Source organism: Macaca mulatta, chromosome 2 (genome assembly GCF_049350105.2).
Source record: "Macaca mulatta isolate MMU2019108-1 chromosome 2, T2T-MMU8v2.0, whole genome shotgun sequence".
NCBI classification, from domain to species: domain Eukaryota; kingdom Metazoa; phylum Chordata; class Mammalia; order Primates; family Cercopithecidae; genus Macaca; species Macaca mulatta.
The window spans coordinates 110,168,848-110,179,345 of NC_133407.1; the positions used below are offsets into that span (position 1 = coordinate 110,168,848).

General features: G+C 46.8%; 1 protein-coding gene across 2 annotated transcripts; it reads right to left on the reverse strand.

The window, feature by feature from the left end:
- Positions 1–4,113: 4,113 nt before the first annotated feature.
- Positions 4,114–10,498, reverse strand: PRSS42P (serine protease 42). 2 transcript variants are annotated; one of them, XM_077992325.1, is made up of 6 exons: positions 9,021–10,498; positions 8,453–8,899; positions 8,108–8,264; positions 7,504–7,763; positions 6,424–6,584; positions 4,114–5,072 (listed from the first exon to the last, which is right to left on the reverse strand). In XM_077992325.1, exons 2-6 carry the CDS (start codon positions 8,664–8,666, stop codon positions 4,836–4,838), a joined length of 1,029 nt encoding a protein of 342 aa, XP_077848451.1. In that variant the 5' UTR covers positions 8,667–8,899; positions 9,021–10,498; the 3' UTR covers positions 4,114–4,835. The 2 variants fall into 2 exon arrangements, 1 of the variants encoding a protein (XP_077848451.1); XR_013413841.1 differs by lacking the exons at positions 6,424–6,584; positions 7,504–7,763; positions 8,108–8,264; positions 8,453–8,899; positions 9,021–10,498 and adding an exon at positions 6,045–6,409 and having other exon boundaries at positions 4,941–5,072.

Genomic DNA, 10,498 nt, shown 5'->3' on the forward strand with positions numbered 1-10,498 from the left:
ATAATGCTTGGACTGATTTCTAGGTCTCTTGATCTGAAATTTCCACATCACTCTTTTTGTTTTTAAAAAAATGCCTAACCAAAGACTAGAGTTAGCCCAGATTTTGATAAATTCCTAATCAATCTGGTGATGAAGTTATCTCGGAATCTCTTTAGCTACTCCCTTCTCCTCCCATACCCCTTGCTGTGAGACATCTGACTTTCTTAGATAAGGCAATCACATAGAAATGTAGGAAAGAAAAGAAGTTGGGTAACTTCAGAATCTTCATTCTTTCCTTTTCATTACTCCTCCAGCTATTCAAGACCCAAGTGTTTAGTAGTCTGAAATTTGTTTTGCAACTGGTGACCTGCAAGAAAGTAACATGTGTGAAAGGTAAAGCTAGCTTTGTGTGTGTGTGTAAAAGGTAAAGCTAGCTTTTTTTTTTTTTTTTTTTTTTTTGGAGACAGAGTTTTGATCTTTCACCCAGGCTGGAGTGTAGTGGCGCAATCTTGGCTCACTGCAACCTCCGCCTCCCAGGTTCAAGCGATTCTCCTGCTTCAGCCTCCCGAGTAGCTGGGACTACAGACGCAAGACACCACACCTGGCCAATTTTTGTGTTTTTAGTAGAGACGGGGTTTCACCATGTTAGCCAGGATGATCTCAATCTCCTGACTTCGTGATCCACCTGCCTCGGCCTCCCAAAGTTCTGAGATTACAGGCCACCGCTCCCGGCCAGTAAAGCTAGCTTTTAAAGCTCATACTGCTGACCTATAGGAGGAACCTTAAAGGTCATTAAGTGAAGACATAGCACTTGCACCAAAGAAGTCATAAAGGACAAACGTGTGGTGAGGGACGGTCTCTAACCAGCAATAGGAAAGTCCTCAATTGTTCTGCTAACTTGGAAGACTACTTGCAATCTAAATTGAGGGAGTGTAATTTCTTTCACTCAATGTAATGTTTTTTAAATTTCATCCATGTCATTTTGTGTATTCATAGTTCATTTTTATTCTTTTTCTTTTTAAATGTTACTTTTTCATTTATTTTTAAATGAACAAAAGTGTATTATTTTTATTGCTGACTAGTATTTCATCACTCAACTGTTGACATTAGGATTGTTTCCAGATCCTGGCTGTTATGAATACAGATGTGATAAACATTCATATATAAGTCTTTGAATGGTGACAAAAGTTATTTGCCTGACCAAACTTTAGTCAGGCATCTAAATCTTCTCCTAGATCTGTCTGTGCACTTCTTTGTAAAATCTGCTTTTACCAAAAGAACTCTGCTAAATCCATTTAGCCAGAACTCCCATTCTTGCTATCTGATTATCCTCATTATCTGATCAGTTTCCTCATCCTCTCCCATCCCCCAGGTGATGTCTGATCACTCTGGCCTATCTTAAGCAAGAATCCTGTTAGGTCAGATGAGCCAGGATCCCCCTTACACCCTACTATGGTTTCACTGTGTCCCCCAAAGTTCATGTGTTGGAAACTTTATCCCCAAAGCAAAAGTGTCTGAAGATGGGCCTAATGGGAAGTGTTTAGGTCATGAGGGCTCCACCAATCAATACATTATAACAAATTTTATATCAGAATTAAAGCTAATTATGAAACGGCTTCAGGTTATAAGTTCTCTCTCTCTCTCTCTCTCTCTCTCTCTCTCTCTCTCTCTCCCCCTCCCTCCCTCTCACCCTTCTGCCTTCTGCCACAGGATAACACAGCAAGAAGGCCCTCACAAGATGCCAGCACCTTAAGATTGGACTTTCCAGCCTCAAGAACAGTAAAAAATAAATCTTCTTTTATAAATTACCCAGACTGTGGTATTCTGTTAAAGCAACACAAATGAACTAAGACACCCCTGATATTTCTTCTTAATAATGTTCCATCCACTGATCCCCACACTTCTCTTTGGTTATAAATTCCCACATGTCTACACTGTATTCAAAGTTGAGCCCAGTCTCTCTTCCTCACCCTGGAAGGTAGACCCTATTGTAGTGATCCTTAAACCTGTTTTGTTGGTCCTCAATAAAGTCTTCCTTGTTGTGCTTTAATAAACATTACTGAATAATTTTTTCTTTAACAGTGAACATTGTTGCTATTTTCTTCAAGTCTGTGGCTTTTATTTTCATTTTCTTAATACTGTCTTTCTAAGAGCAGAAGATTTTAACTTTGTTGAGATCCAATATATCATTCTTTTCTTATGTGGTACATACTTTTTGAATCATATTTAAAGAATCTGTGCCTAACAAAGATCAGAAAGATTTTTCTTCAAGTTTTCTTAGAGAAGTTTTATAAATTCAGGTTTTACATTTAGTTCTATAATATGTTAATTTTTCTACATAATGCAAGGTAAGGATCAAGGCTCACTTTTTTTTTTTTTTTTTTTTTTTTGCATAGGAATATGCCATCATTCCAGCACCATTTATTAGACTTACCCTTTCCCCCAAATAATTACCTCAGCACTTTCGTTGAAATAAATTGGCCATATGGGTGGGGGCCTATTTCTGGACTCTCTATCCTGTTTCATTGATATATATATGTATGGCAAATGCACCTGAAAGCAATAATTTAACTTAAGCATATCTGGAGAATGACCCTACCATCTAAGAAGAATGTGTATTCAAGGTGCTGAGCTAAGGAATCCAGGAGTGGCCAACCTACAGATTCCCTCCTTATCTATGAAAGACATCTGAATGCCCAGCCCATCCCTTGGAACACAGGCCATATAGGGGGATCAAGGCCCTTTGTTTTGGATTAGATGGAGGTTGCTAGGTGGAGGGTGTTAGGTGAAAATGTATGTTTCTTATAAACAGTAGCAGTTCTCCTGTCCAGCCTGCTGCCACTGGACCACCCCTGTATGTAAGTCCCTCCAACAAACCCTATGTCTCATTCACTGCCTCCAGCTCTTTTCTTCAGCCTCCTAGATACGGTGCCATCCCTATTAGAATCAACAGGGCTCCAGCACAATACCTTATGCCAATACAACACTGTCTTAATTACCATACCTTTATAGTAGGTCTTGAAATCCAATAGTTATCTGCATCGGTTAATTCTAGGTCCAATATGGATGAATCTCAAAAACCACGTATGGAAAAAATACATGGAGGGTAAGAAGCCAGACACAAAAGAGCATTTGCTGTATGGCTCCATTTATACGAGGTTCAATAACATGCAAATCTGATCTGATAGTAATCAGAGCAGTAGTTATCCACCAATCTCTACCTTTTTTTTTTTTTTTTTTTGAAACAAAGTCTCACTCTGTTGCCCGGACTGGAGTGCAGCAGCGTGATCTGAGCTCACTACAACCTCGACCTCCCAGGTTCAAGCAATCCTCCCACCTCAGCCTCCCAAGTAGCTTGGACTACAGGCATGCACCAACATGCCCAGCTGATTTTTGTATTGTTAGTGGAGACGGGATTTAGCAATGTTGTCTGGGCTGGTCTTAAACTCCTGGGCTCAAGCAATCTGCCTTCCTCAGCCTCCCAAAGTGCTGGGATTACAGGTGTGAGCCACTGTTCAGCCTCTACCAATCTTTATTCATGTAAATATTCACATGCACCTTCTTTCCATAGGCAAAACACACCAATCCTCTCCTAAAAGGAGGCAACTTCAATGTTTCATAAACAAAGGAGGAAACTGGAAGCAATAATGTGGTCTGCATCATATCAAAGAACTACCCTGGGACCCATAGGGTAATGAGGGAAATGGTCAGAATCGGTAAGCACCCCAACCCATCATCTCCCTAACCTTCAGCCCTGTGTTTTCCATAGAGCCTGATTAAAGTGATCTGGTGCTCAAGGTTTGGAGAAGGAGAGGCAGAAATAGGCAGTAAATGGAGGATGTAGTTTGGGATGTAGTGCCCTGATCCCTCTCTTGCTTCCAGTTTCTCTCACTTCCTCCTTCCCAGATGCAATGACTAGCAAATTCAGCTACAAAACTCCATGTGGAAATGCTGATGGCCATGGAGAGCATAGGCAGCAAAATCCAACTGTCTAAAACCACCCATCCAACTCACAACTGGGTAGGCAGAGACTACCCCTCTCACTCTTTAGTTTAAAAAGAATCATCAACATCTTCCTAAGTTTAATGTGAGGTAAGTTCTCTTCAGTGTCCCCAATAACCAGGCCAGTAGACATGCAGAACACGGGAGACTCTCCGAATATTTATTTAGTTGATTTCTGAAAACTCCATACTCCATAACAGACTCAATACAACTTGCAGTGTCCCTGAAAGTGGCCACTAGGGCACTGAGGAAGGGGATGCCAAGAATGGGTTGCTCCAAAAGAACTAGTGTGGCAGAGGCTGTCCACTCGCAGATGGATCCACACTGGGCTGCAGGGGATCTTCTCCCAGCCCCAGACAGTGGAGCCAGAGTGGAAGTCCCAGACCTCACACCTCTGCAGGGACCTGGTAACGCCTCCTTCACTCTCTCTGAGCAATCACCCAGCTGGCTGGTTTCACAAAGTCTCAGGTGGGAGCCCTGACACCAGAAACACGTTGAATGCTTGCTTCGCCGTTGATGATGTCTCTTCTTTGATAGATGTTCCCCCAGATATTGATGAGTCACCATGGCCCACCTGGCAGGGCAGCTGGCCCTCTAGCTGCAGTCGGTTCACTCCCTCCTTCCCACCAGCCAGCGCACAGCCCTGGTGCAGGCGTGGCTCAGGCAGGTGACCAGAGCACCAGGCAGGGGCACTTTCCAGGCCCCAGTCTCCCTACCATGCTCTATTGTATGGATCTCCAGAGGGTCCGTGGATTCCAACTGGGATTTGCAGAAAGGGCATTGGGAAGGAGTGGGAGGTTGGAAGAGAGGCCTAGTATAAGACTCAGAAACAAAAGGGGAGTGGACTGGGGTGATCACGGGGCCACCAGGATGCCCAGGGGCCACAGCAGATGCAGGAGTAAAATGAGGAACACTGCTGGATACGAACAGGTAGCCTGAGCCACCACTGCCATCAGCCACTTACTGTAGACACCAATTTCTGTATAAATTCCAGGCAATCCGCGGCGACCACAGCCAATGCCCCAGCTCACAATCCCTACCTGGACCCATGTGTCACCATATTCACAGGCCAAGGGACCCCCAGAATCTCCCTGGAGAAAGAGAAAGAAACGAACTTCAGAAATTGAATAGGATCTATATCAGAGCAGACTGACTGTACTACAAGGTGTTGAGGAGACATGCACACATAGGGCTTCCTCCAGCACCTCAAAGGCCCCACTGCCCAGATTTCTGTGAATATGACAACTGAATATGTGAGCATAGGAACTAAAATGTTAAGGGGAAAACTTTAATATGCTCTGAGAAAATGATGACTTCTCATTTTCCAAACCATAGTGGCTCTTAAACGTCTTGAACATCACCTCAGCATGGCAGCCCCCTAAACCCTTGTATTTAGCCTGAAGTTTCTCTACAACTCCTAACCTACATAGCCAGTTCCACACCCTCCAACTCAAGCAGAATTCTGCATGTCCTTTCCCAAACCTCCTCTGCTGACCAACCATCTCAGTCAGAAAAATAGGGTCCTCTTGAACCTCTCCCTCACCCCCACTCCTACATGCAGTCAGTCAACAAGAATGGATAGGTCAACCTCAAAAACACCTTCACTTGCCTCCCTGCTCCAGGCACTGCTCAGGACTCAATTTATCATGGCCTAGGTGATGAAAACAAACATTTAGACTTCTGTCTATGCACCACACAGCTCAGGGAGTCATTTATCGAAAAGGCAAATCTAATTATGCTCACCAAAGCCCCCTCCCAAGTCCTGCCAGAGCAAAATCTAGAAAATTGGCACTGCACTCCAAGCCATACACATTCTGACTCCAACCCACTTCTCAGCCACATCTGCTGCCTCATTGCTCCAAATGTGTAAAGTGTCCCTTAACATGAGAAGTACCCTCAGACCTCTGAGCCACTGCACATGCGATTCCCTCTCCTTACAATGCTGTTTTCCTCTTTCCAAGAAATCCAAAAACTCATTCTCTAAGACCCAGCTCAAATGGCCTCTCCTCAGGAAGGCAGCTTGGTGCCGAGGGAAGAGCATGGGTCTGGGAGTTGGTACTCACAGGAGGATCCTGAGTAACGTCCTTGGATCTCGCCTTCCACATTCATACAAGGGGTGTGATGTTTATGTTGCAGGGTTGTGGTGTGGGTTAACTGAGATAATGAGGGTTAATGTCCACACTGGCATGGTGAGCATCACATAGGAGGACCTCAATTAGTACGGCATATGTTATTAGCATTTCCCACCCCAACTTTCCCACACACCAGCAGTGCCCCCAGGCAGTGCTCCTCCCTTTTGAAAGAACAGACCAGGCCAAGTTAGGGCAGCCATGGCAGGTTTCCCTTTATGAATCTCTTTAACTCAACTAGGCGTGAATAGAGGAAGCAGCAAATAACCCAGACTCTGCCATCTGGGAATGGGGAAAGGATCCATGAACTTACCTGGCAAGAATCTTTTCCTTGTTCTTTATAGCCACAGACCATCCCTTTTTTTATTATATCCGTAGTAGATGACAAAGCCTTTTTTATTATCTTATTACATTCCTCATAGCGCATGATGTATTGGTCCACCTCCTGGAGAATTTCTGATGTAAGTTTCTCTCCTATCAAAGAAGATCATCAGATCTGCACAAGTGGACAATAGGCCCCTAAGCACCCAGCATCCCTCTGGAAAAAGACAAGGCAGTGAGTATTCTTCTCATTTGACACAGAAGGCCCAAAGTTGATATGAGGAGAGGAGGATGTAAGAAACAAAACCAAAACAAAAACAGGAAGAATATTTCAGGAGAGGGAGAGGCAAGGCCTTGCCAACCTGAGAAATGACAACCAAGTATCGTCACTCTAAGTATCAGTAGTAATAGTGAGAGTGTGTCCTGTGCATCAGTAAAGCATCTTTACTGTCTAGAGCAGGATCACAGACTCTCAGGCAGAAAATGCCCCAGAAGTACCAAATCCAGCTTCTCCCCAGGGATAGGAGGGCCTACATCCCACCAACAGGAGTCTTCTGGTTCTCTCTACATCTCCAGGAACAGAAAATACCCTATCCACCAAGGCAGGTGCTTCCAATGAGGAGCAGCTCTGACTGGCAGACAACTCATTGCCCTCTGAGGTGTTCCTGGGGAGAACTTTATAGCATCTGGCTCTGTCCAGGGAACCTAAAAATCCCCCCAAACCAGTCAAGCACCGTGCCCCCACAAATCCACAGAAAGAGATGTTGCCCATGTGTTTCTTCTTCTCCTGGCTCAGCAACTCCAGTTCCCAGGACAAAAGTCTTCCTAAATGGCTGCCATCAAATATTGGTGTTGCAACAAAAGAACTCAACCCAGTTTCTGGTGTCACCCAAGACAACCAGGAACCATGACCCTGACAGCTGCTAAACTGCTAAACTGCATGTCCCTCACAACCTGCCACCCACCAGGCAGTCTGCCTCCCTGCTCCTCTCTGTAGCCTTCCTGTCTACTCCAGGAGTAAGGGTGCCTCCTCTCTGCCCTAAGTTTGCTTCCTGCCTTGAAGTCTCACCACCTTCTTGTGTTTTGCCCCATCCGGTCACCCAGCACCTGGTCCTAGCTTCCACCTGGAAATTCTCCTGAGGGATGCAGATAGGCTGGATGTTTGAGGTAAAATTCACAGGATGATGGAGCCGGAGAAGGGCAAGGTCATTTTGAACGGCTATAACTGTTGAGAACTTAGGGTGGACAAAAGCTCTTCGGACAGGGACCACCACACTTGTGTTTTCCTTATAGACACTCCGATCTCCCATCTTGACACTGTAATGGAGGCGGCTGTGGGAGAGAGGACATGCCTCTAAGAAAAGGCCTAGGAAACATTCTTTGTGCCTTTTCCATACATTTCCAATGTTTCTCAAACTGGCCTCAATCTCCCGGGCCACTACCCCTACCACCCCATCTCCATCACCAAAAACCCTTCCTTGATCACTCTCAAACTTGGTTTGCCTGCCCAACTTAGACATGCCTATAGCAAGACGACCAATGCAGAGACCCCCTCCGGCTTCACTGTGAGTTTTGTTTCGTTGTTGCCAAATTGCCAGGGCAATGGAACTCAGTGGGTGCTTGAGGGGGCTGGCCTGGCCCCAGAAGGCCCCCCAGCCCCGCGTGTCGCTCCTCACCTGGAAATGCAGTGGCCTGCCGTCAGCACCCACGTGGTGGTGACCAGGGTGCCGCCGCAGATGTGCCTGCCTTTGGCCCTCACGCTCACCTGCCAGGGCCACTTCCCTTCCTCCGCGTCCACTCCTCCCATGATTCTCAGAGGGGTTCGGCCACACACTGGGGTGAGGATAGTGTAGGATGAAGAACTCACTCAAAGACACAGGACTTGACTCCCCGGGGTGCCCCGACGACAGCCAAGAAGGACCCGTGTCCCCCAGGGCTCCGAGCCACGCTTCAGATTCCCCGGGCTACCAGGTAGCACCTGCCCCAGCCTGGCGCCCAACCTCCGCCTGCGGGCCTCCCACGCAGTGAGTCACCTGGGAAGGACGTAAACAGATTGGGTGGGGGGCCCGCCGCAGGTCTTGAGGCCGGGCTCGCTTTGGGGTTCTCGCGGCCCTCCTCTGAGAGGAGAGCGGAGGGAAGGAGTGGCGCCGCCCTGCCCGCCCAGTTCTGCCAGGGCCAGGGTTGAAGGAGCAGGAGCCAGGCCAGGAGGCCCAGGGAGCCGCTGCCAGAGGACATGTCATGGATACCGGCTGCCCCTCTCCCGACAGCTCGCGCCCCTGCCGGGGGTTGGCTGGAACCAGGGCGCCTGCGAGGCACGAGGGGGCGAGGCCGGGGCCTCGAGGGGTGGAAATGGCGGAGCCGACTTGCCAGACCCTGGTCTTGCCAGATTCCTTGTCTGAGTGGGAAATGTCGCCCTCGCGGTGCGGTTTCACTCAGATCCTCACTCCAGACTATGTCCAGCCAGAACCCTGCCCAGGACCAAGGGGTTAGGGTAATTCTGAGTAAACTCCCTTGATGGAGACCTCCTGCTTTAGGGTCTGCACTTAGGAGGCAGGTGCGATGCTGCTCCTGCCCTTGCAGGCATGGTACCTGGCCTGGAGCTGGTCGGGATAGGTCTTCTGGGAATTCATCGAGGAGCTCTCATTCTCCATAGCGTCCTCAAATCAGGGCTTCATTCACCAGACCTAGATATTAGGGTAGGAGGACTTTACAGATGAAGCAGGCTAGACAGAGGAGTGGGCTGCTCTTCTGTTTCAGTCGCAGGGACATCTTTTAAACAGCCCGCAGGTCAATCCACTCTTATTAGCTCTGTGTCCCTAATGTCTATTCTGTCTGTTCTGGTAACTCATCCTTTTGTCTGCTGCCCAAGACCTACTACCAAGCCTCTGCCTCTCCTGGCTTCATCTTTGTTGAAGTTGGAGGAAAAACAACAACAATAACAGCTTTTGAATTGCCGTATGTTCCACTTTTTCCTGTCCAAAAGTGGACAACCATGACAATGTTTTCCAAGGATGCCAGTGCTCTCCTCACCAATTTATTGTTCTAAGTCTTGGTGAAGGGAGTATTCTCTAAGGCCCTCTTGGAGCTCAGGGGAGTGGGCGAGCAGGTCATACATCATGAATTCATCCCAATATTCCCCTCTCTCTAACTCTCTCTCTACATTGAACAAGTGTAGGGACCAGCCCTACAGGGCCTGTGGGTTTTTCTCCTCATGTGTGGAGACGAGAGATCGTAGATATAACGACATAAGACAGAGACAGAAAGAAAAACAGCTAGACCCCAGGGGACCACTACCACCAAGACCTGTAGTGGCCTGGACTCGCTGCTATTTATTGTATTCTAGGCAAGGGGGCAGGGTAAGGAGTATGAGTCGTCTCAAAAGATTGATAAGGTCACGCAAGTCACGTGTCCACCGGACAGGGGGCCTTTCCCTTTGTGGTAGCCAAGGCAGAGAGGAAAGGCAGCATACATCAGCATTTCTTCTATGCACTTATCAGAAAGATCAAAGACTTTAATACTTTCACTAATTTTGCTACTGCTATCTTCTAAGAACTTAAAAGGAGGAGCCAGGTGTACAGGTGGAACATGAAAGTGGACACGGAGCATGACCATAGAGGCACAGCACCATAAGGAGATGTTTATGCCTCCAGATGACTGTGGGCAGGCCTGGCCAATGCCAGGCCTCCCACAAGAGCTGGTAGAGCAGAGTGTTCTCTAACTCCTCCAGAAAAAGGGAGACTCCCTTTCCTGGTCTGCTAAGTAACGGGTGCCTTCCCAGGCACTGGCACTACCGCTAGACCAAGGAGCTCTCAAGCGGCCCTTATCCGGGCATGACAGAGAGCTCACACTCTTGTCTTCTAGTCATCTCTCACAGTGTCCCTTTAGCTCCTAATTCTGTATGGCCTGGTTTTTTCTAGGTTATAATTATAAAACAGAGATTATTATAATAATAGAACAAAAAGTAATACTACAAACTAATGATTAATAATAATTATATCTATATCCTATTTCCAGTATAACTTTTCTTAATTTAATTATTTCCTTTATTATACTGGAATAGCTTGTGC

Bases quoted from the DNA above. Each gene is read 5' to 3' on its own strand.
- PRSS42P (XM_077992325.1), bottom strand. From the start codon at position 8,666: ATGTCCTCTGGCAGCGGCTCCCTGGGCCTCCTGGCCTGGCTCCTGCTC. The intron at 8,265-8,452 runs GTGGGAGGCCCG...TCCTCACCCCAG, and splicing joins CTTCCCAGGTGACTCACTGC to TGTGTGGCCGAACCCCTCTG. The intron at 7,764-8,107 runs GTGAGGAGCGAC...TCTCTCCCACAG, and splicing joins GCAGGCCACTGCATTTCCAG to CCGCCTCCATTACAGTGTCA.